This window comes from Gossypium hirsutum, chromosome A10, assembly GCF_007990345.1.
Source record: "Gossypium hirsutum isolate 1008001.06 chromosome A10, Gossypium_hirsutum_v2.1, whole genome shotgun sequence".
Taxonomy (NCBI): Eukaryota; Viridiplantae; Streptophyta; class Magnoliopsida; order Malvales; family Malvaceae; genus Gossypium; species Gossypium hirsutum.
In genome coordinates this window covers 1,391,913-1,418,256 of record NC_053433.1, presented here as the reverse complement: position 1 = coordinate 1,418,256, position 26,344 = coordinate 1,391,913, and the positions used below count along the sequence as shown (strand labels likewise).

General features: G+C 36.7%; 3 protein-coding genes across 4 annotated transcripts; all 3 read right to left on the bottom strand.

The window, feature by feature from the left end:
* Positions 1-963: 963 nt before the first annotated feature.
* On the bottom strand, positions 964-10,328 carry LOC107925037 (cysteine-rich receptor-like protein kinase 10). 2 transcript variants are annotated; one of them, XM_041079476.1, is made up of 7 exons: positions 9,382-10,328; positions 9,130-9,273; positions 3,656-3,777; positions 2,195-2,405; positions 1,867-2,104; positions 1,633-1,783; positions 964-1,553 (listed from the first exon to the last, which is right to left on the bottom strand). In XM_041079476.1, exons 1-7 carry the CDS (start codon positions 10,172-10,174, stop codon positions 1,221-1,223), a joined length of 1,992 nt encoding a protein of 663 aa, XP_040935410.1. In that variant the 5' UTR covers positions 10,175-10,328; the 3' UTR covers positions 964-1,220. The 2 variants fall into 2 exon arrangements, with proteins under 2 accessions (XP_040935410.1, XP_016711094.2); XM_016855605.2 differs by lacking the exon at positions 9,130-9,273 and having other exon boundaries at positions 9,382-10,322.
* A 3,524-nt stretch (positions 10,329-13,852) lies between these two features.
* LOC121208540 (cysteine-rich repeat secretory protein 38) lies at positions 13,853-15,508 on the bottom strand. Its single transcript, XM_041079478.1, has 3 exons — positions 14,572-15,508; positions 14,323-14,442; positions 13,853-14,241 (listed from the first exon to the last, which is right to left on the bottom strand). The coding sequence occupies exons 1-3, from the start codon at positions 15,365-15,367 to the stop codon at positions 14,183-14,185; spliced, it is 975 nt and encodes a 324-aa protein (XP_040935412.1). The 5' UTR covers positions 15,368-15,508; the 3' UTR covers positions 13,853-14,182.
* Positions 15,509-23,519: 8,011 nt separating this feature from the next.
* Positions 23,520-24,700, bottom strand: LOC107925038 (cysteine-rich receptor-like protein kinase 29). The gene is made up of 3 exons (XM_016855606.2): positions 24,632-24,700; positions 23,765-24,002; positions 23,520-23,701 (listed from the first exon to the last, which is right to left on the bottom strand). Exons 1-3 carry the CDS (start codon positions 24,698-24,700, stop codon positions 23,520-23,522), a joined length of 489 nt encoding a protein of 162 aa, XP_016711095.2.
* Between the last annotated feature and the right edge of the window lie 1,644 nt (positions 24,701-26,344).

The following is a 26,344-nucleotide window of genomic DNA, read 5'->3' as shown; positions in this document are numbered from 1 at the left end:
CTCTCAACACTCTCCCCAAGTCAGATTTCGGCGAACCGCTGCAGTATCGTCCGCCGTCGTCGGTCACCGCACGTTATTTTTTATTTATATTTCTTTAATTTATTTTTAATATATATGTGTGTAATTGGTTAAAAGAAAATAAAGGAGTAAATAGATTCGAAAAAGAAAAAAAATAAAAAAGAAAATAGATAAAACCTTTCATTCGAAACCTTTAAACCCTGTTTTGATGTTTCTTGCTGCGATCAAGTGTTTATGTTGGTGTTTAAATATTTTTTATTGTATTTCTACTCTGTTTTTTTGTGTTTGAAAGTCTATTTTAATTTCAAAGGAAAAAAAGGTCCCCAAAGTTTACATTTTTTTGGGGCTTTTATAGCCCGATTTCATTACAATTATTCTTGCTACTTGTTTGCTGTCATTTCTTCTCTGATTTTGCAGGTGGCGGTGGGAAGGGCGGTGCTTGCAGTGGCGGTGCAAGTGGAGGCACCTAGGTTTTGCTGCTTTCATGTTTTTTCTGCTGGTGGTTTGGGCTAGGGTAGGTTGGGCTTAGTTGGTTTAATTAGTATTGGGTTTAGTTTAGTTTAATTGGGTTGATGACTTAAGTTTGGGTTTTGGGTTGGTTGTTGGACTATTTATTTTTTGGGTGGGTTGATTTAGTTTGTACCTGGGCTAAAATTGGGCCTCAACAGGTTCAATGATTAGGTGATTAAAATGAAAGTACTTTAAAAATTGAATATCAAAATTATAAAAAAAAATTTAGTGGCCAAAATGAAGCAGTCCAAAAATTTAGTGACTAACTGAGTAGTTTACCATTTTATTAATGCATTTCTCATAAAAAAGCATTAAGCCTTACAATCATCTCAACCTTTGATTCCTTGAATGAAAAAGAATATTTAGAAGTACGAGGACGCCCAGGAGAACAAGGGCACAAATTCTGGTATCGAACCATAACAAAGAATCCATGAATTGGTAGAACAAAAGGTTTATTCGAGGTTGGCAGATAGCTATCCACCTTGATGTTGTTGATGATGCATCCATTTTTTTAAAGTTGCATTATTACAAATATAGTACAATTATAATACAAGTACAAATGTGTGTTCAAAATTAAATAGCACAAAACATAACAGGCGAAGAACTAGAAAGAACAGGAACAATTTGGAAATAACTGAACAAAGCCTGAACATAGCATATGCACATGGTGGGGTTGCATCCATTAACTTACATTATCGGGGGTGTAATTCAGTAATAGATACCTCATTGATAGACCATGGCATTGATCTACTTGTAGATTGATCAGATTCAAGCCCCTTGTCCGGCATCCTCCCATCTGTTCTACTCTGAAGCACAAATGCTGGCTGTTTAGGCACCGGTAGTGTGACAGAGTAACTGTTGAGCAAGAGAACAATGGTGGCCATCGTTGGTCGGTCAGCTGGATCTTCTTGAACACATAATAATCCGAGCTGGGTGCACCTAATGACTTCGTTTCTTGAGTAATTATCCCTCAAAACAGGATTCAACAATTCCTGGGATCTGTCATCCTTCCATAGCTTCCATGCCTGCATTGGTTCATCAAAGGTTCTATAAGTTCTTAATGAAGGATATTTGAACAGACTAGGCCAAAAGCATTTTACTCACATAGCTAATGAGGTCCTGAGCGCCTTCTGCTTCGTAGAAATCACTGTTCCTTTGGCCACTTATGATTTCAAGGACTAAAACCCCGAAACTGTATACATCAGATTTAACCGAAAATTGTCCCTGCATTGCATATTCTGGAGACATGTAGCCGCTGTTGAGTCAGTAACAATGTCAGTGTAATGGGGGTGTTAGGCCATTCCGGTAAAATTGCTTATGAACAAAGTAAGAACTTACTAGGTTCCAACAACTCTTCTGGTTGTTCCTTGAGTTTGATCAACCCCAAAAATCCTTGCCATGCCGAAATCCGAAATCTTGGGGTTCATATCTCCGTCTAACAATATGTTGCTGGCCTTGAGGTCGCGGTGGATGATTCTAAGCCGGGAATCCTCGTGCAAGTAAAGAATTCCACGAGCAATTCCTCCGATAATCTTGTATCTTCTCGACCAGTCCAATTGTCCTTGTTTTGTAGGATCTAAACAAAAACAAGCAATTGTGTGTAAAAACCACCTCAAAAATAAATTCAAATTCTAGAAAGGGTATTTGAAAAGTATGTGAAAAATACCGAAAACAAAATAGTCCAGGCTCTTGTTGGGAACATATTCATAAACTAGTATCTTTTCTTCTCTTTCCAAGCAAAAGCCCAATAGTCTGACTAGATTTCTGTGTTGAAGCTTAGCTACCAATACAGCCTCGTTTTTAAATTCCTCATCACCTTGTCCTGAACCTCTTGATAACCTCTTAACAGCTATTACTTGTTGGTCAGGAAGGATACCCTGAGCATTTACAAATCATTAACCAATTATTAAATGAATTCTTCGGACTCCGCATGAAAAAAAATGACCAAGTACTCAAACTAGTTGTATAAATTGGTGCTGGTAAGCTATTTGAGTTTGAATTCAAGTAGCTTGAGCTATCGATGGAGCCAAATTTGAGTATTGTGATACTCGATTCAAATGGCTCGCGAGCTTAATCAAGCTTTTGATTTTACTTTATTTTTTATATTATGAAATTACAATTTTACTCTTATTATATAGAAAGAGCTTAAGTACGAACGGAATTAATTGAGCATGAGTATGGAAATTGATAAATGAGCTTAATTGAACTTTAGCATGAGTAGCTCAAGTATGTCTTGAGCTTAGAAATTGATGTTTAAGCAAGCTCAAGCTAAGTATTGAACCCTAAATATCGAGTCAAGCTCGAACTCGAGCTTGAGCTTGCTACTATTTAAGCTGGACTCAACTTGATCACAGCCCTAACTCATAGACATGCCAATTAGACCGATCAAGTTAATTTTGGAAGAGATAAATTTGGATTGACTTAATTTAGGTTTTAAAATTTTCAAGTCATGTAAGTTTGGGCTAGTTTTGGGTTTAAGTTATTTTGGGTTGTCCGAGTCTAAGGGCTTTTCAAGTTAGGGCACTATGGTTTTGAATAATCTCTTGTTATTTGTTTGAATTATTTTAGGTTTAGACTAGTTCAAGGGTTCAAATCTATTCAGGTGATTGTTAAGTTTATATAATAAGGTAATCAGTAATGTATTGATGGATGTATCTTTTTTCGTCCCAATAATGCCATATACAAGTATCCATTTATTTTGTTGTACTATTTTAGATATACTAATATTTTTAAAATATTTTTCATATATATTCGTAGCTTAAATTTTAGTTTCTTTCTAAAGCATATACTATATATATAAAAATATATCTCAAATGTCCATATAAATTTTAAAATTATTAATTAAATTTAATAATTTAAAATTAATAAATATCGTCTAATTTTAAATGTAATTATAGAAAGATTTTAAAGATAAAAAAATTGATTTTAAATATAATTTTTTTTACCAATCGATATTAAACAATATGGATAGATACAATCCAGTATAGACCACAGGCTAAACGTACCAAAATTTGACGAAAACAAAACTTAAACTACCAAAAACCATGTTTTATAGTCAGATTAGATTAAGTCGGATTGATTCCATTTTTTTTGGGTTGGGGTCAGAATAAAAAGGGAGTAACAATACCTTGTAAACCTCACCAAAACCTCCTTCGCCTAGCTTGTTAGCATCTGAAAACTTGTTTGTTGCAGCTTCAATTGTGGCAAAATCATACTGCAAGGCCTCTACAGTAGTTATGTCATACCTTGCTGCACAACACAACCAAATAGCAAAAAACCTCAACTTTTATGTGAAAGACAAGGAAAATAAGATTGTTATTATTGGATACCTACAATCTTTGACTTTTCAAAGATGAATAGTGGCAGAAAGTTGGCACCGAAAGGCACCGAAAGTAGAAAGTAAGATTAGTTGGCATGGGATAATTGCAATTTTGGTCCCTAATTGTATAGGGACATTGCAAGTTGATCCTTAAACCTCAACTATAAATAGGCCTAACCATTTCTTACTTTCTTCATCCCACACTTGCCATTCTCTACTTAAGGCAATTGTTCTCTCTCCCTATTTGTAAACTTTCACTTGTATTTTTGGAGTGAAATATATTTGGTAGTGCCCGAGGACGTAGGCAAAATTTGCTGAACCTCGTTAAAATTCTAGTGTTCTTTATTTTTTTGTTCTGCATATTTTGCAAGTGTCATTGTAGTGATTTATTGTGCTATTAAATTACGATAGAGGGATATTCTGGCTAGGAAAGATCTGGTATGTAAGCGATCCTCGTGATCCACCTCTCTTTCCTGGGAATTGAACTTAGTGTGATTTTTTAGTACAATAATTTTACTCTTTCACACGCTTCCGTGCAACAATTGGTACCAGAGCCAGGTTCGTACTTGGGGAATACGACCGTTTACGGTACTATTCACGTATACGGCACTATTCACATATACGGTACTATTCACGTATATGGCACTATTCACGTATACGGTACTGTTCACGTATACAGTAGTTGGGATTGAGGAGAAAAATGGCAGTAGCATCGTCATCAGCAAGGACTACTGTGACAAATGCAAAATTTGAAGTAGAGAAATTTGACGGTACCAATAATTTTGGTATGTGGCAGTGTGAGATCCTGGATGTCTTATGTCAGCAAGAGCTGGATATAGCCCTTGAAGAAAAACCTGACAAGATGGATGACAAGGAGTGGGCCAAGATCAATAGACAGGCGTGTGGTACAATCCGCCTATGTTTGGCCAAAGAGCAGAAGTACTCCGTCATGAGGGAGACATCAGCGAAGAAGCTGTGGGATACATTGGAAGAAAAGTTTCTAACGAAAAGTCTTGAAAATAGGCTTTATATGAAAAAAAAACTTTTTCGGTTCACGTATGCACCCGGTATGTCGATGAATGACCAGTGAACTCATTCAATAAAATTTTAGCAGACTTGCTAAATTTGGATGAGAAATTTGAAGATGAAGACAAGGCATTATTGTTGTTGAATTCCCTTCCTGATGAATATGATCATCTTACCACCACATTGCTTCATGGGAAAGATTCAATCACATTTGATGCAGTCTGTAGTGCGTTGTATAGATCTGAGACTCGAAAGAAAGATAAAAGAGATCACAGAGATACAACTGCAGAAGTCTTAACAGTAAGAGGTCGTTCACACAGCAGCAAACCTGGTAGAAGGGGTAAGTCCAAAGGGAGACCCGCCAAAGATGAATGTGCCTTTTGTCGTGAGAAAGGGCATTGGAAAAAGAATTGTCCTAAGTTACAAAAGGGCAAGTCTATTTCTAATGCATGTGTAGCGGAGCATGATGAGGAGTCAGACTTTAGCTTGGTTGGCATGGCAATGGCATGTCAAACGGATGAGTGGATATTGGATTCAGGATGTACTTACCATATGTGTCCTAATAAGGACTGGTTTTCTAGTCTTGAAGAACTAGAAGGTGGAGTTGTTTTTATGGGCAATGATAGTGCCTGTAAGACAATGGGTGTAGGTACAATCAAATTGAAGAACCATGACGGTTCAATCCAAGTTCTGACAGATGTTCGCTATGTACCCAGCTTGAAGAAAAATCTCATCTCATTAGGGGCCCTAGAATCTAAAGGGCTCACAATCACTTTGAGAGATGGATTACTAAAGGTAGTAGCTGGGGTATTGACGGTGATGAAAGGCACTAGAAGAAATAACTTGTACTATTTAAATAGAAGTACAGTTATTGGATCAACATCAACAGCTTCTGCGAAAGATGCAGATTCAGAGGCTACCAGGTTATGGCATAGGCGATTGGGACATGCTGGTGAAAAAGCTTTGCAGACTTTGGCGAAGCAAGGCTTGTTGAAAGGTGCAAATTCTTGCAAATTGGAATTCTGTGAACATTGTGTTCTGGGCAAGCAGACGAGGGTAAAATTTGGTTCAGCAATTCACAATACGAAAGGAATTCTGGACTATGTTCACAGTGATGTGTGGGGACCTACCAAAGTGGCTTTTTTGGGAGGTATGTACTATTTTGTCACTTTTCTTGATGATTATTCAAGAAAAGTATGGGTGTATCTAATGAAAAGAAAAAATGAAGTTTTGGATGCATTTCTGAAGTGGAAGAAGATGGTGGAGACTCAGACAGGTCGAAAGGTCAAACGACTTCGATCAGATAATGGTACTGAGTACAAAAATGATCCATTTCTACAAGTATGTCAAGATGAGGGCATTGTGCGACACTTCACTGTTCGAGATACACCACAGCAGAATGGGGTGGCAGAACGCATGAATCGGACTATACTGGAGAAAGTTCGATGTATGTTGTCAAATGCTGGATTGGGCAAGGAATTTTGGGCTGAGGCAGTTACATATGCGTGCCATCTAATTAACCGATTGCCATTAGCTGCAATAAATGGAAAAACTCCTATGGAGATGTGGACTGGTAAACCTGCTACTGATTATGATTCTTTACATGTTTTTGGTTCCACTGCATATTATCATGTAAAAGAATCTAAGTTAGACCCAAGAGCAAAGAAAGCATTATTCATGGGTATAACTGGTGGTGTAAAAGGATACCGTCTCTGGTGTCCTGATACAAGGAAGATTGTTTTCAGTAGAGATGTAACTTTTGATAAATCAACCATGATGAAGAACGAGGATTCACAAAAGGATGACAAAACTAGTAGTACTTTGCAGCAGGTGGAGTTTGAAAAGGTTAATGATGATCCAGCTAATATTGAAAGAACAAATGATGAAGAAGTTTCGACCCAAGAACTTCTACAGCAACAAGATTCAATTGCATATAGGAGGCCAAGAAGAGAGATTCGTAAGCCTGCTCGCTTTGATGATATGGTGGCCTATGCACTTCCAATTGTAGATGATGATGTTCCTTCCACTTACACAGAAGCAATAAGTAACTCTGATGGTGTAAAGTGGAAGCAAGCTATGAATGAAGAAATGCAGTCTCTTCATAAAAATAGGACTTGGGAGTTGGTGAGACTGCCCAAGGGAAAGAAGGCAATTGGATGCAAATTGGTATATGCAAAGAAGGAAGGATTTCCTGGTAAAAATGAAATTCGATACAAGGCTAGATTGGTAGCAAAGGGTTACGCTCAGAAAGAAGGAATAGACTACAATGAAGTGTTTTCTTCAGTTGTGAAGCATTCGTCTATTCGAATTTTGCTAGCCTTGGTTGCGCAATACGATCTTGAACTAGTTCAGCTTGATGTGAAGACAGCATTTTTACACGGTGATTTGGAAGAGGAAATCTATATGACTCAGCCTGATGGATTCAATGTTGCTGATAAAGAAAATTGGGTTTGCAAACTGACAAAGTCGCTTTATGGATTGAAACAATCTCCGAGGCAGTGGTACAAGCGATTTGATCAGTTCATGAAAGGGCAAAGGTACACAAGAAGTAAATTTGATCATTGCGTATATTTTCAGAAGCTACAAGAAGGAACTTTCATATACTTGCTCTTATATGTTGATGATATGCTGATAGCATCTAAGAGCAAAGTTGAGATTGAGAGATTGAAGACTCAACTCAATCTCGAGTTTGAGATGAAAGATCTAGGTGAAGCTAAGAAGATTCTTGGCATGGAAATATGTAGAGATAGAGCTCATGGCAGAGTTAGCTTGTCTCAGAAGCAGTATTTGAAGAAAGTACTACAGTAGTTTGGCATGAACGAGCAGACCAAACCTGTAAGTACCCCGTTGGCTTCTCATTTCAAGCTTTCTGCACAACTATCTCCTTCGACGAATACGGAACGAGAATACATGTTGCAAGTTCCGTATTCTAATGCAGTGGGTAGCTTGATGTATGCAATGGTGTGTACAAGACCCGACATTTCACAGGCAGTTAGTATAGTGAGCAGGTATATGCATAATCCTAGAAAAGGACATTGGCAAGCTGTGAAATGGATTCTACGGTATATTCAGAAGACCGTGGATGTTGGATTACTGTTCAAGCAGGATAATACACTTGGTAAAGGTGTTATTGGGTACGTTGATTCTGACTATGTCGGTGATTTGGACAAGCGAAGATCAACCACCGGTTATGTGTTTACACTTGCTGGAGGACCAATAAGTTGGAAGTCTACACTACAGTCTACAGTTGCATTGTCAACCACAGAAGCCGAATACATGGCTGTGACAGAGGTTGTAAAGGAGGCTATTTGGTTACAAGGTATGGCTAAAACCTTGGGGTTGGTTCAGGAGCATATTAACGTGTATTGTGATAGTCAAAGTGCTATTCATTTAGCAAAGAATCAAGTCTATCATGCACGTACAAAACATATCGACGTACGATTCCATTTTGTGCGGGAAATTATTGAAGAGGGGAAAATTTGTCTTCAGAAGATCAAGACTGCAGATAATCCCGCAGATATGATGACCAAGGTGGTAACAACAACCAAGTTCGAACATTGTTTGAACTTGATCAATATCCTGCAAGTTTAACAGTTGAAGAAGGCACTATCAAGTATTGTTGTTAAAGGTAGAAAGAATTGTGTGAAGATAAGATTATCCTAATCAAATCTTCAAGGTGGAGATTATTGGATACCTACAATCTTTGACTTTTCAAAGATGAATAGTGGCAGAAAGTTGGCACCGAAAGGCACCGAAAGTAGAAAGTAAGATTAGTTGGCATGGGATAATTGCAATTTTGGTCCCTAATTATATAGGGACATTGCAAGTTGATCCTTAAACCTCAACTATAAATAGGCCTAACCATTTCTTACTTTCTTCATCCCACACTTGCCATTCTCTACTTAAGGCAATTGTTCTCTCTCCCTATTTGTAAACTTTCACTTATATTTTTGGAGTGAAATATATTTGGTAGTGCCCGAGGACGTAGGCAAAATTTGCTGAACCTCGTTAAAATTCTAGTGTTCTTTATTTTTTTGTTCTGCATATTTTGCAAGTGTCATTGTAGTGATTTATTGTGCTATTAAATTACGATAGAGGGATATTCTGGCTAGGAAAGATCTGGTATGTAAGCGATCCTCGTGATCCACCTCTCTTTCCTGGGAATTGAACTTAGTGTGATTTTTCAGTACAATAATTTTACTCTTTCACACGCTTCCGCGCAACAGTTATGGCTCATAAAATCACACGCCCTTTACCATTACCCCCCTGGACAGCATTGTATTTCTTTGCTCTCCTCTTTGACACCCAACACGCCAGTAATAAAACCAAAATGGAAGCAGCAATTGGAACAACAATGGCAACAATTATTGGCCATGTTCTCCGTCCATTCCCTCTTGAAACTATAATATTATATACCGTTAAGGTCAAAGTGAGTATCATGATCTAACAAAAAGATCAAGACAAAAGAGCAAGGACCCAAAATCATGAATGAAACAGTAAGGATAAACCTGCTGGAACTAAAGGTGGAGGAGATGCAACTTCTGTTTGATTTAGATTATAGAACAGGTAAGTTTCATATCTGACGTTGCAGCTAGGACTCAACACTCTTCCTCCTTGTCTTCCTCTTGGAAGGTTTCCAGTTACGTATCGCAGGCATCTGTCGCAATCAGAGGTTGGCAAATCCGGTGTACACTGAGCAAGGGTATATAGTGTTCGAAAACTCGATGTAAAATTGGCATCTGCCTCTCTAGTCGCGAATTTTTTAGCACCTGGTGCTGCGTTTGCGGCTTGGCTTGCTGTACCACTCATCACTTCTTGAACTTGGCTGTCGAAACGGACTTGGTCACTGATGTTCTGAAAGTTGAACAAGATAATTGCAGGTTCTTCAGCCACGGCGGAAAATATATTTCTGTCCGAGTATCGTAGGGGGCACTCGTCGTACCAAACCACCGCTTCTATTTCAACAGGACAACGTTGGGAAATGTCAGTAGAGCCAAAGGTGACACACGCTTGACAAACGCTGGTAGAAAGATCCCCACGGCAGAGGAAAAGACCGTAAACCGTGTTGGGGTTTCTGCCTGCGGTTGTGTTGTAGAAACCATTACCACGGCTGCCATTAGACGATAGAGAAGTTAAGAGGGTATCACGGTTGGCTTGGTAAGTGCTGTTTATGGGGAAAGTGGTGGTGTTAGGACAATCGTGGTAGCGATAAGTAGGCGGCTGAGCTTCAGTTACAGGGCTAAGCACGGAAAAGACTATTAATAACAGCCACAGGGTTATGAAAACTGTGGAGCTCTGCATTTCTTTTTTTTTTTTTTTGCTTTACCTCCTTGTTTGGATCATAAGACGAGAGAGCTCAGCTATATTCTGAAATTTTATGATATGGGTGCTTTTAGTAAGGGCTAAAGTTTTGGTCCATCATGGAAGATTATCTGATCCTTAATAAAAAAAAAATGAGTCAAGTCAATAGATTTTTGGATTGTTTGTGTATATCATAGTCTACAAAGATGACGAGTTTGGGTCCAGTTGAGGATAGAAGTGAAATAATATTCAATGTGGCAGTTGGCTACATCTACGTCCAAGACAGTGAAAGAGCTCCATTGACATAGTCACATAGATTACCTAAAACATCTGACATATATATAAGGACTGTAGTATGCAAGACTGCAAGTAATAATCTAATTCGCCTCACTTTGAAATGAGTTTTACTGTGAGGTAGATCTGTTAGGTTCTGTTGCTTCCAGTTAAAAATTTTAAATTATTTGTTTAGGATTAATTTTGGATTTAATTAATATGGGTTTGGATCATTTTAGGTTCTGATTCCTTGAGATTTTAGTATTTTTAAGTTACCCCGCTGGGTCATATTGAGTTTAAGTTGTTTAAGGTTCGAGTAGGTTTGATTTACATAAATTCAACTTCAAGATAAACATATTCTAATCACTTCTATTGTTTTCTTTTTAAATATTTTTATTAGAAGAATAACTTTTGTTTAGAATAATCGCTACTTAAATTAACCGTTGTTCAAGAATAGCTATTATGTTCACAACCGTTGATGCCTATAGTAGCAATTGTTTGAGAATATATAGCTCTTGTTAAGAACAATTAATATTTAAAACAACTCTTATTTAGAATAACTGAAGTTCAAGAATAATTATATTCAAAACACCTATTGTCAGGAACAACTTGTCAATTAATAATTATATTGAGAAAATTCATGCTCAGAATATATTAGAACAATTCTTATTTGGAAACAACCTTATTTAAGAACAAATCTTTTACAAAAACAACTCATGTTCTAAGAGATGATATGCAAAAAATGTTTCACATTATACTACATAACTAAAATAGTTGTGAAAATAACAATAGAATTGCTATACATTGGTGATCACCAACCCGAGTCCTAGATAGGATCCGGGTCACCTACCCGTGACCCGGATAGGTCCCACCAGAAGATTGGTGCGAAGCGAGCCATGAGAGGATAGCAAGGCGAGTTCACGGTCTCAAGGTAGAACTAAGGACCCAGCTTGTAATGCAAGGCCACAGATCCATGTCCTTCGCAGAAAGGTCCATGTCCTCCGCAGGCCACCTAGGCACGTGTCAAGTAGGTACGAAGCCCGCCAAGAATGTCAATCCCAGGAATAGAAAAGATCGCGTGCTCCGTAGACACATGCCTAGCAAACCTGGAGCTTGCAAAGAATGTCAGTACTAGGGATAGAGAACATCAGTACTAGAGGCAGCAGAGTCAAAACAAAATAGGGGAGGCCTAATCATGAGCAGTAATAGCTTTTGTAACAACATATATAAATACTCGAACACTTATATCAATAAGACATGAGAAAATATTACTCGACAAGAATATGATATCCTTCAATTATCTTTATTCTTTTGATATTTTGGAGAGTTTAATTTGGTGTAATAAATCAATCCGTCTATCTTCAACAAAGAAACTTAAAGCACAAGAACTCTTATCGATAGTTAAATGTTACATGTTAACATTTTCTTGTAACATTAAATACATCTTCCATTTTTTTTAAATGGACTATTCACTATTATACAAGACTTAAATTCTTTAATTGTAAAAATGCCTCTTGTTACTCCTATTTAATGTGCAACTTTATTACTCTTGTACCTACAGCCACACTTAGTAAATTTCCATTTCCACCTTATAAACTATCATCTATCTTTACACTTAATGTTATAAAAGATCTGTTCTATTCTTTCTTTACATCGTCTTTTGTTGCATTCCGTTTCACTTATAAAATTCCTTTTTTCCATAAAAAATCCTCTACAGAAATGAGAATATGAGGATACAAAACATGATGCGATTGTAGTAGACAAACAGTGTTGTTTTTTCTGGTACAGCTAATAACCACAAGTTTATAAGTCTTGGTCTTTGGGTTCCTTTGTTTTTGTCAGTAAAGGTTGTGGAAAAATATATGGGTAGAATTTAAAGACATTTTGATCATCTATAATGCAGCTAATAACGACAAGTTTATACGACTTGCTCTTTGGGTTCCTTTGTGTTTTTGTCAGTAATTGATGGATTGCTCATAAAATGGCAATCAAGTTGTGGAAAAATATATGGGTAGAATTTAAAGACATTTTGATCATCTTTAATGCATACCCAACTATCAGACTGCCTTGATTTATGATTTAGGACTTGACTTGATTTCTAGGTGTTTACTATTCTTCAAAATCAAGTTAATTTGGTTACTTTTATTAGAAAAGATTTTTCCAATAAAACTGAAATGCAATGTTCAATTTGGTTGTAGATTATTCATTATTGGATCCATTATCAAATAAATTTTTAGATTTTATAATTTAAATTAACCCATTTTAGAGTATATTTATAAAAAAAACACATGTAACCTTTTGAATTTTTATTTTTAGTATAAAAATTGAACTCTTCCTTACTACTACTATATGTTTTCTAATCGCAATATACATAAGGAAGAAGGTTCGATTGAATAGAGTGAAAAAATTTCGAGTTAATCAAGTTGATGTGTTCTATTTTATCATCTTAATTTGATTTGAAATTTTTTCAAATCGAATTGCGTGAAATGAAATTTAAGTCGAGTCGAATTGAGTAAAATTGTTCGAGTTAAATTAAAAAATTAATCATGTCAAATTAAAATATTATTACAATATAACTAATTTCATGTTTAAGCACGTAAATTTGAAACTGTATATATTTGATAAGAAAAAAAAGAAGATATTTTACTATGATAAACTTGAATAATTAATTAAATTATTTAAGTCCCTAAAATTATTATTTTAGAAAATTTTAAAATTCTAACTTCCTTTATATATTATTTAGAATTTTTTTTACAATTTTTTTTTACAATTCTTTAAAAAAATGTAAAGTTCGAAATTTTTATAAATGTTTTGAATTTTAAAAATTATTTTGAATTTTTTGTAATTTTTGTTAAAAGAGAGACCAATTTGCTCATTTTTAAAATTGACGGAACTAAAGGAGTAGTTATACCAAAATGTTATTAAATTATTCAAGTTATTCGAATTATAAAATTCAACTCGACTTAAACTTGAAACTTGAATTACTTATTTATGTTGACTCAAAATAATTAAATAACTCGATTCAGTTAATTTGAAATTTGAAATTTTTTGATTTTTTTAAATCAAATCAAATTTTGCTCATCTCTAATATAAGTTTGCAGAGCGGATTGAAAGAAGAAAGGGTAGCTAAATTTTGTATATTTTTGGGAGTATAATTTGATGCAAGTTTGAAATTTCTTTACTAGTTAAGTTGCTTCAACACATTAAAAATAATATTCATAAATTGATTAGTTATCAGCTTTATACTAATTTTTACATTATCTTAAAATTAAAATAGTGATCAAATCAGCGAGCTGAAAAAAAAATTCATCATTTGAAATGTGTTTGATTGATTCTGCAATGATATGCCCACAAAGGATGTTGGTTTAATTGCACAAGAAAGCTTTACGGTATTGGTTGCCAACATGACAATAAGAGATGATTTGATTAGTCTGAGTACCAGATTTTCTTGCATGTACAATAACCCAAAATGCATTTAAGCACCTCAAAAATTACACTCGACGGAATAAGGAACTTATCTATTAGCTCTATTCCTTCACCCTTAGATAATAGTTTCCATACCTAAAATTGTAGCTTAGTAGGGAAAAAAGGGAAAAAAGCACATGATTTCATTTTTGAACTCAACAAGCTTTTGATCGGAAGTTCTTGATAGCCTTTTAACTGCAGTTGTTTACCATCCGCTAGTGTGCCCCGAAAGAATACATTTATTTATACCTAACGTTACAAACTTGATTCTCACATATCAATTCTTCCCTCTACCAAGTCAAGTAATTGAATTTCTCTGTACTCTGTATCTGAAATTAATAAAAGAAGAAAGTAAGAAAGTGATCAATATAACAATACAAAACAAATTTGTAATGTTTGCCATTGCATACCTTCATTGTTTCTCCTCTTCCAGATTAAGAAACCTGAGATAGAAACCACAGCTACCCCAAAAATCACTGATAAACTTGCAACAAGTACTGGAGTCCTTTTTGATTTGTTTGGTTCCTCATCTAATTAAATAAGGGCAGAATCAGATTTTCTCGATTCAACAAGAGTGATAGGCTAATATAGTGCCTCCAAATTGAAGCTGTGCTAACAGGTGGTTGGAAGAAGTGACAGTGGAAGGAAAATAGTCGTACCTTCTTTTTGCCGAGCGCCCAAGGGTGACGGTGGTGGTGGAAACTCAGCTCCGGCTTCAACAAAGGGATATGTTTCGAACCTCAAGTTACAGCTAGGACTAAGAACCCGGCATCCCCTCTGCTTAAGGCAACACCGCAGAATCCCGTTGGTTGCTGCCTTATCAAGACAATGATTGCAGTCTCCCTCAGACAAATCAGGAGTGCACTGCACTAGAGCGTATAACCTTTCCGAAGCCCTGAGCGACGAGTTACCTGCTGCATATTTAAGAAGAGCACTCCCTGATGCTGCTTTATTACGCAGGTCACTCAACAACTCTCCCAGTCGGAGCCGAAAGTACTCATCAGCCGTAGATCCTGTATTATATAGACAGGTTTGAGGATTAATTTCCAACTTCTCAGAGAGGTTTGTGTTCGAGTACCGTAACGTGCAATCTGCAGACCATCCGATGGCTTCTTTGTTGTTAGGACAATCCAGCTTGACCCTTGATATAGTTTCATTTAAACAACCAGTGCAAACATCTAGCTTAACATCTGCTCTGCAAAGTGCCATGGCGTTGACTTCGCCGACTTTCTTGCTGTAAAATCCGTAATTCGATTTTGTAATAGAGGTGATCTGTTTGAAGATGGTATTAAGGTCACGCTCGTAAGCGCTATTGGCGGTGTAGTTGCCCATGTTGTTAGCATAATAATGCAGGAAATAAGGGTCGAAGGAAATGGTAAGAGTAACGAGGAATGTAAATGTTAAACCTGAAAACAAGAAGTGAAACAACATTGCTCTTGAAATTTCCGTTGCCATTTTCTCTAGGGAATTCACTTACAAATTAAACGTTTAATTGTTGAAGGTGGCTGTATTTTGTTGACTGGTTCTAACAATACGAAGATGATAAAGCAATTTTGTTATGTAAATTGGTCTACAAGGAGAGTTGGGTCGGCAATGAATGCGTGGGATGATAGATAATTATTCTGTTGCACGGAAGCGTGTGAAAGAGTAAAATTATTGTACTGAAAAATCACACTAAGTTCAATTCCCAGGAAAGAGAGGTGGATCACGAGGATCGCTTACATACCAGATCTTTCCTAGCCAGAATATCCCTCTATCATAATTTAATAGCACAATAAATCACTACAATGACACTTGCAAAATATGCAGAACAAAAATAAAGAACACTAGAATTTTAACGAGGTTCAGCAAATTTTGCCTACGTCCTCGGGCACTACCAAATATATTTCACTCCAAAAATACAAGTGAAAGTTTACAAATAGGGAGAGAGAACAATTGCCTTAAGTAGAGAATGGCAAGTGTGGGATGAAGAAAGTAAGAAATGGTTAGGCCTATTTATAGTTGAGGTTCAAGGATCAACATGCAATGTCCCTATACAATTAGGGACCAAAATTGCAATTATCCCATGCCAACTTTTAACCCAACTTGCCAACCAATTTTACTTTCTACTTTCGGTGCCCACCCTTTTTGACTTTTCAAACAATGGGTGGGTTCCAATAATCTCCACCTTGAAGATTTGATTAGGATAATCTTATCTTCACACAATTCTTTCTGCCTTTGACAACAATACTTGATAGTGCCTTCTTCAACTGTTAAACTTGCAGGATATTAATCAAGTTCAAACAATGTTCGAACTTGGTTGATGTTACCACCTTGGTCATCATATCTGCGGGATTATCTGCAGTCTTGATCTTCTGAAGACAAATTTTCCCCTCTTCAATAATTTCCCGCACAAAATGGAATCGTACGTCGATATGTTTTGTACGTGCATGATAGACTTGATTCTTTGCTAAATGAATAGCACTTTGACTATCACAATACACGTTAATATGCTCCTGAACCAACCCCAAGGTTTTAGCCATACCTTGTAACCAAATAGCCTCCTTTACAGCCTCTGTTACAGCCATGTACTCGGCTTCTGTGGTTGACAATGCAACTGTAGACTGTAGTGTAGACTTCCAACTTATTGGTCCTCCAGCAAGTGTAAATTCATAACCGGTGGTTGATCTTCGCTTGTCCAAATCACCGGCATAGTCAGAATCAACGTACCCAATAACACCTTTACCAAGTGTATTATCCTGCTTGAACAGTAATCCAACATCCACGGTCTTCTGAATATACCGTAGAATCCATTTCACAGCTTGCCAATGTCCTTTTCCAGGATTATGCATATACCTGCTCACTATACTAACTGCCTGTGAAATGTCGGGTCTTGTACACACCATTGCATACATCAAGCTACCCACTGCATTAGAATACAGAACTTGCAACATGTATTCTCGTTCCGTATTCGTCGAAGGAGATAGTTGTGCAGAAAGCTTGAAATGAGAAGCCAACGGGGTACTTACAGGTTTGGTCTGCTCGTTCATGCCAAACTGCTGTAGTACTTTCTTCAAATACTGCTTCTGAGACAAGCTAACTCTGCCATGAGCTCTATCTCTACATATTTCCATGCCGAGAATCTTTTTAGCTTCTCCTAGATCTTTCATCTCAAACTCGAGATTGAGTTGAGTCTTCAATCTTTCAATCTCAACTTTGCTCTTAGATGCTATTAGCATATCATCAACATATAAGAGCAAGTATATGAAAGTTCCTTCTTGTAGCTTCTGAAAATACACGCAATGATCAAATGTACTTCTTGTGTACCTTTGCCCTTTCATGAACTGATCAAATCGCTTGTACCACTGCCTCGGAGATTGCTTCAATCCATAAAGCGACTTTGTCAGTTTGCAAACCCAATTTTCTTTTCCAGCAACCTTGAATCCATCTGGCTGAGTCATATAGATTTCCTCTTCCAAATCACCGTGTAAAAACGCGGTCTTCACATCAAGCTGAACTAGTTCAAGATCATATTGCGCAACCAAGGCTAGCAAAATCCGAATAGACGAATGTTTCACAACTGGAGAAAACACTTCATTGTAGTCTATTCCTTCTTTCTGAGCGTAACCCTTTGCTACCAATCTAGCCTTGTATCGAATTTCATTTTTACCAGGAAATCCTTCCTTCTTTGCATATACCCATTTGCATCCAATTGCCTTCTTTCCCTTGGGCAGTCTCACCAACTCCCAAGTCCTATTTTTATGAAGAGACTGCATTTCTTCATTCATAGCTTGCTTCCACTTTACACCATCAGAGTTACTTATTGCTTCTGTGTAAGTGGAAGGAACATCATCATCTGCAATTGGAAGTGCATAGGCCACCATATCGTCAAAGCGAGCAGGCTTACGAATCTCTCTTCTTGGCCTCCTATATGCAATTGAATCTTGTTGCTGTAGAAGTTCTTGGGTCGAAACTTCTTCATCATTTGTTCTTTCAATATTAGCTGGATCATCATTAACCTTTTCAAACTCCACCTGCTGCAAAGTACTACTGGTTTGTCATCCTTTTGTGAATCCTCGTTCTTCATCATGGTTGATTCATCAAAAGTTAGATCTCTACTGAAAACAATCTTTCTTGTATCAGGACACCAGAGACGGTATCCTTTTACACCACCAGTTATACCCATGAATAATGCTTTCTTTGCTCTTGGGTCTAACTTAGATTCTTTTACATGATAATATGCAGTGGAACCAAAAACATGTAAAGAATCATAATCAGTAGCAGGTTTACCAGTCCACATCTCCATAGGAGTTTTTCCATTTATTGCAGCTGATGGCAATCGGTTAATTAGATGGCACGCATATGTAACTGCCTCAGCCCAAAATTCCTTGCCCAATCCAGCATTGGACAACATACATCGAACTTTCTCCAGTATAGTCCGATTCATGCGTTCTGCCACCCCATTCTGCTGTGGTGTATCTCGAACAGTGAAGTGTCGCACAATGCCCTCATCTTGACATACTTGTAGAAATGGATCATTTTGTACTCAGTACCATTATCTGATCGAAGTCGTTTGACCTTTCGACCTGTTTGAGTCTCCACCATCTTCTTCCACTTCAGAAATGCATCCAAAACTTCATTTTTTCTTTTCATTAGATACACCCATACTTTTCTTGAATAATCATCAAGAAAAGTGACAAAATAGTGCATACCTCCCAAAGAAGCCACTTTGGTAGGTCCCCACACATCACTGTGAACATAGTCCAGAATTCCTTTCGTATTGTGAATTGCTGAACCAAATTTTACCCTCGTCTGCTTGCCCAGAACACAATGTTCACAGAATTCCAATTTGCAAGAATTTGCACCTTTCAACAAGCCTTGCTTCGCCAAAGTCTGCAAAGCTTTTTCACCAGCATGTCCCAATCGCCTATGCCATAACCTGGTAGCCTCTGAATCTGCATCTTTCGCAGAAGCTGTTGATGTTGATCCAATAACTGTACTTCCATTTAAATAGTACAAGTTATTTCTTCTAGTGCCTTTCATCACCGTCAATACCCCAGCTACTACCTTTAGTAATCCATCTCTCAAAGTGATTGTGAGCCTTTTAGATTCTAGGGCCCCTAATGAGATGAGATTTTTCTTCAAGCTGGGTACATAGCGAACATCTGTCAGAACTTGGATTGAGCCGTCATGGTTCTTCAATTTGATTGTACCTACACCCATTGTCTTACAGGCACTATCATTGCCCATAAAAACAACTCCACCTTCTAGTTCTTCAAGACTAGAAAACCAGTCCTTATTAGGACACATATGGTAAGTACATCCCGAATCCAATATCCACTCATCCGTTTGACATGCCATTGCCATGCCAACCAAGCTAAAGTCTGACTCCTCATCATGCTCCGCTACACATGCATTAGAAATAGACTTGCCCTTTTGTAACTTAGGACAATTCTTTTTCCAATGCCCTTTCTCACGACAAAAGGCACATTCATCTTTGGCGGGTCTCCCTTTGGACTTACCCCTTCTACCAGGTTTGCTGCTGTGTGAACGACCTCTTACTGTTAAGACTTCTGCAGTTGTATCTCTGTGATCTCTTTTATCTTTCTTTCGAGTCTCAGATCTATACAACGCACTACAGACTGCATCAAATGTGATTGAATCTTTCCCATGAAGCAATGTGGTGGTAAGATGATCATATTCATCAGGAAGGGAATTCAACAACAATAATGCCTTGTCTTCATCTTCAAATTTCTCATCCAAATTTAGCAAGTCTGCTAAAATTTTATTGAATGAGTTCACATGGTCATTCATCGACATACCGGGTGCATACGTGAACCGAAAAAGTTTCTTTTTCATATAAAGCCTATTTTCAAGACTTTTTGTTAGAAACTTTTCTTCCAATGTATCCCACAGCTTCTTCGCTGATGTCTCCCTCATGACGGAGTACTTCTGCTCTTTGGCCAAACATAGGTGGATTGTACCACACGCCTGTCTATTGATCTTGGCCCACTCCTTGTCATCCATCTTGTCAGGTTTTTCTTCAAGGGCTATATCCAGCTCTTGCTGACATAAGACATCCAGGATCTCACACTGCCACATACCAAAATTATTGGTACCGTCAAATTTCTCTACTTCAAATTTTGCATTTGTCACAGTAGTCCTTGCTGATGACGATGCTGCTGCCATTTTTCTCCTCAATCCCAACTACTGTATACGTGAACAGTACCGTATACGTGAATAGTGCCGTATACGTGAATAGTACTATATACGTGAATAGTGCCGTATACGTGAATAGTACCGTAAACGGTCGTATTCCCCAAGTACGAACCTGGCTCTGATACCAATTGTTGCACGGAAGCGTGTGAAAGAGTAAAATTATTGTACTGAAAAATCACACTAAGTTCAATTCCCAGGAAAGAGAGGTGGATCACGAGGATCGCTTACATACCAGATCTTTCCTAGCCAGAATATCCCTCTATCGTAATTTAATAGCACAATAAATCACTACAATGACACTTGCAAAATATGCAGAACAAAAATAAAGAACACTAGAATTTTAACGAGGTTCAGCAAATTTTGCCTACGTCCTCGGGCACTACCAAATATATTTCACTCCAAAAATACAAGTGAAAGTTTACAAATAGGGAGAGAGAACAATTGCCTTAAGTAGAGAATGGCAAGTGTGGGATGAAGAAAGTAAGAAATGGTTAGGCCTATTTATAGTTGAGGTTCAAGGATCAACTTGCAATGTCCCTATACAATTAGGGACCAAAATTGCAATTATCCCATGCCAACTTTTAACCCAACTTGCCAACCAATTTTACTTTCTACTTTCGGTGCCCACCCTTTTTGACTTTTCAAACAATGGGTGGGTTCCAATATATTCAATGTGGCAGTTGGTTACTTGACCATGTTCGGGTCAATGAAAGCACTCCATTGACTTGGTTACCGAATACATGACATGTCTTCAAGGACTGTAATATGCAAGCCTGCAAGTAATCTAGTTTTAAAGCTTTAGATGATTTCAAGTAGGATTAAATTAGGATTTTGAATTATTTGGGGTTGAGGTACTAGCCTTTTAAGTTGTATCAATATAAATTTGGATAATTTCGAGTTTTGATCTTTTTAGACTTTAGTAATTTTAAGTTATTTATTTAAGTCGGTTTGAGTTTAAATCGATTTAATTTGTATCAATTCAAGTTCAAAATAATTAAATTTGAATTGTTAATTTTTTTAATAATAAAAATCTAATAAAGTCAAATTAGATTCATATTAATCTAGTTGAATTTTCAAGTTCTAATAAGAATTAAGAGATCTAAGTTGAAGGAATAACAAGGTATATAATAAGATAGAATTGTAATAGGTGGACACTAAGTTTTTCCTAATACACGTAGTAATAAAGACAATTTATAGAGTATGAAAGATACTTTTGAAAAGGGATAATTTGAAAAGGGATAAATTCTAAAACTATATATCAACTATAGTTTAATGTGTGTAATTGTATACACGAACTTTGATTTTGTGTAATTTTATATATAAAATTTTGATTTGATCAAATTCTTGTAAATTATTAACACTAACATCATTTTATATTTATATATTGCATACATAAATAATTATATTTATTCAAATAAAAATAAATTGTTGTATTTTTTTAAATGTGTAGGATTAAATCAAAATTAAAATTTCAAGTATACATTTGAACCAAAATTAGAGTTTCACGTGTATAATTGCACCAAATTGAAGTTTATGTATACAATTTTACATTAAATTAAAGTTTAATCATTTATAATTTTAAGATTTATCCCATTTGAACAAAAAAAAGAGAAAATTTTATAAGTCAAGGTCTTATTGAATTTCATTTTTCTATTGTTATTAATTGATACATTTGAGAAAAGATTATGTAGAGTTTAAGACATTTGAAAGGACAATATGTGTGTGATTTTTCTTGGTAAGGCATAGCCAATTATCAAACTATGTAGTTCATTTAATTGATTTTTTGGGAATAAACTTTTCCGATAGAGCTTAAATGCGATGTTCATTTCTGGTGGTGGACATATTATTCATTATTTTTATCCCACCCACCAATAATTCATAGGCACCAACCATTGGTGGTGTAGTTGCCGATGTTAATTTCACAATCATGCTTGTAAAATTTATCGACGGAAATGGCAAGGGTAAGGAGGCATGTAACTGTCAAACCTGAGAACAAGCGTTGCCATTTTCTCTCGCAACTTGCAGTAAGAACGGAATTGACATGCAAATTAAACGTCGATTTGTTGAAGGTGGCTGTGTTTTGTTGACTGGTTCTAACAATATGAAGGTGATAAAGCAGTTTGTGTTCCAGGAAGCTACACTATTCACTCACATCTTTATCAATATGACTAAAATGTTAATTTCTTCTAGAAAAAAATAAGACTTCTTCTGAAGATATTAAAGGTGGGCCACTCTACTGTGACCCCAGATAAAAATACTAATTTCTTCGGAAAAAAAATGGAAAGAGGTGGGAAAACTATTAATAATTTTCAAGAAAACATGAAATTTTCTTGAATTTCATGCCAAATATTTGAAACCGTTATACCATTGGTAAAGCACTAATCTTGAAAATTTTAATAACTTAATATTTGAACAATCATTCAGCTTTCGAATAGTTTTGTCTACAAGGTGAGTTGCGTCAGTGATGAATCGATTATCAATGATTAACGATAGTTTGACCTTTACTAATTCAGGTGCTTTCTATAAACTAAAAACAATATTCATAAATTGATTCATTATCAACTTTATACTATTTTTACATTCAAATATATATTTAACTATAAGTTGTTAAAATTAGAATAATGATAAAATCATCCAATTGCAAATTTTGAAGTTGTGACTTCGTTTATAAAAAAAACTTCATCATTTGAAATGTGCTCAATTAGTTGCAATGATATGTACAACAGAAAATGCTTGTTCAACTGAACCAGGAAACTTTATAGTATCACTTGCCAACATGACAATCACAATGGGTCTTCTTGCACACACCATAAATAAATGTAAATGCATTTACGCACATAAGACACATTAGACGGAATAAATAGCTTTTCTGTTAGCTCCATTCCTTCACCTATACCAAAAATTGTAACTTAAAATTATTTTTAAAGTTATAGCATATGTTATTTTTGATTAAGTTGGTGTTATGAGTAAATTGCGCATCAACTCGTTTAGAAAATTATAAAAATGATATTCTTTATTTAAAATAAATTATATTATTTGAAAGTATTTTAGTTTATAACTCTAACATAAAGAATCTTGGGACATTTCCTTTAATAATATTGAATATTTTCTTTCAATCTAGTCCAATTTCAAATCAGATATATATGTAGGATCAAGCCGAACAAAACGACGTCCAGGCTTCTGTTAGGCATCAATTCATGTACAAGTAACTTTTCATTTTCCCCTGAATAACATCCTACAAGTCTTAATAGATTTCCATGTAATTTAAGCTTTATTTAGTACTAAGGATTGAAAAGAGTGAAGATGAAATTTTTTTCAATCTATTGCTTAAGCTACCAAGTAAGAAAATAATTATAAATTAACAAATTTTCTATCTTCACTCGTTTTCATCCTTCACATTAACATGATTTCACATTAACATTTCAGACAAATCAGGAGTGCACTGCACTAGAGCGTGTAACCTTTCCAAAGCACTCAGCGACGAGTTACCTGCCGCATACTTAAGCAGAGCACCCCCTGCTGCTACTTTACTACGCAGGTCACTCAAAAACTCTCTGAGTCTGAGCTGAAAGTACTCATCAGCTGTAGAGCCTGTATTATATAGACATGTTTGAGGATCAATTTCCTATCTCAGAGAGGTTTGTGTTCGAGCACCATAACGTGCAATCCGTAGACCATCCGATGGCTTCTTTGTATAGTTTAAACAACTAGAGCAAACATCTAGCTTAACATCTGCTCTGCAAAGTGCCATGGCGTTGACTTCGCCGACCTTGTTGCTGTAAAACCCATAATTGGATTTTGTTATAGAGGTGATCTCCTTGAAGATTCTATTCAGGTCACGTTCGTAGGCACTATTGGCGGTGTAGTTGCCGATGATGTTCGCCTGATAAAGCTAGAAATAAGGGTTTGTTGAAGTTAGTTCCCATGCAACACATGCAGCCCATGCAGATTCATGCACGTAAGAATTTATGCACATATATTGTCCGGGTAAAGTACGTACAACAGAAGATGTTAATATGATAATGCTACTGTTTCATCTCAGTTTCATTTTGTTACTTTTTTAACAATGTTTTTGTAATTTAGTTCATTTTGAATGACAAATTGATGTAACTTGATGGTCAAAGAGCTGGTTACCAGCTTTGTTTAAGTGTGCAAGCAAAATCACCTAGTCCCTATGTAACTAGTGGAGTTAGGTAGTATTTAGGTGATGAATTTGTTGATTTTTTGACCAGCTAATGTTTGGTATATGTAATGGATTTAAGCCAAAGTTTCTTTTGAATGAAATCATCAGATTTTACTTCTATATGCTCCACTTCTCTTTGCCTTCAAAATTTTGTTCTCTATTTTTGCAAGAAGCTCAAAGCTTGAATTTTTCAGCATTTTTCCTTTATTCTTTATCCGGGTATAATACACTGCTGTTAAAGTCCAGATTGAAGTTCTTACTTCATCCGGTTAAAGAGTGCCAAATCTCCAACAATTGATATCAAGAGCTCATTTCTTAGTGGACCTGTTCGAGCATACTTTCAAGACGATGGCTTCATCAGGCTTCTCACCAGCTGCACTCCAGTCTTCAATGGAGAAGAATATCATATTTGGGTGGTCAAGATGAGGACTTACCTCCAGGCATTCGATCTATGGGAGGTGGTCAACTCAGATATTGAACCAGCACCACTCAGAGCCAACCCTACAGTGGCTCAAATCAGACAGCACGCAGATGAGAGGACTAAAAGACACAAGGCCATGTCATGCATTCAGAACTATGTTTTTGATGTTATCTTCACCAGGATCATGGCTTGTGAGACTCCCAAGCAAGTTTGGGACAAGCTCAAGGAGGAGTTCCAAGGTACTGAGAGGACAAGGCAGCAACAGTTGTTGAATCTGAGAAGAGAGTTCGAGAACTTGAAGATAAAGGAAGAAGAAACTGTCAAGAAGTATTCTGATAGAATCATGGCTGTAGTTAACAGCATAAGGCTCCTTGGTGAGCAATTTGATGAGGCAAAGATTGTAGAGAAAGTGCTCTCTACCTTACTAGAAAGGTATGAAGCAAAAATATCCTCCTTAGAGGATTCTAGAGACTTGGAAACTATCTCCCTAACTGAGCTCATTAATGCTCTTTATACTCAAGAGCAAAGAAGAGCCAGTAGAATGGAGGAGCATCAGAAGGGAGTTTTTCAAGCCAAGGCCAAAGCAACCTCGAGCACTTTACCTTTTAAAGGCAAGAAGAACTGGAAAAACAGGCCTAAGTCTGATGCTGCAAGAGGAGGAGATCGACTTTGCAGATTTTGCAAAAGACCTGGTCATCCAGAGGCCAGATTCTGGTTCAGGCCAGATGCTGTGTGTCAACATTGCAAGAAGAAGGGCCATGTTGAAAGGGTCTGCAAAGAAAAAGGCAGACCTGGCCAAAACCAACCACAACACAAGAATGAAGAAGCTCGAGTGGCTGAAGACAGTAGTGACCATGAAGAGCAAGTCTTTGCTATTTTTTGCTCAGTTGGCCAGAAGAAAAGTACAAAAGGCTGGTTGTTGGACAGTGGCTGCACTAACTACATGTCACTTGATGCAACCATCTTTAAGACCTTGGATAGAAGCTGCAAGACCAAAGTGAAAGTTGGGAATGGACAGTTCATAAAAGCTGAAGGCAAAGGAGATGTGCTGATATGCACTCCTACAGGCAATAAAGTCATTCCAAATGTGTTGCTAGTGCCTGAGATTAACAGAAACTTTCTCAACATTGCTCAATTGCTTGAGAAAAGTTATTCTGTTATGTTCAAAGGTGAAGAATGCCAGATAACTGATCCAAATGGATGAAGCCTTATGATAGTCACCATGAGTGACAAATGCTTTGAAGTCAACTGGTCAAGTGACTCACACTCAGTCCATGTGGCTTTAACAGAAGACACCAAGCTTTGGCATCAAAGACTTGGTCATGCCAACTTCAAATCTATGGCTCGGATGGTCAGTAAGGGAATAGTTGAAAACTTCACCAAGCCAGTTCAGATTGAAGATGTTTGTGAGGTTTGTCAGATGGGAAAGCAAGCCAGGCTTCCATTTCCTACAAACACCACCTGGAGAGTATCAAACAAGTTGAAATTGGTGCATACTGATGTTTGTGGCCCCATGAGGACTGAATCACTAAGTGGCAACAGGTACTTTATTCTCTTCATTGATGACTGTACCAGATATTGTTGGATTTATTTCTTGAAGCATAAGTCTGAGGTTATTCAAATGTTTATG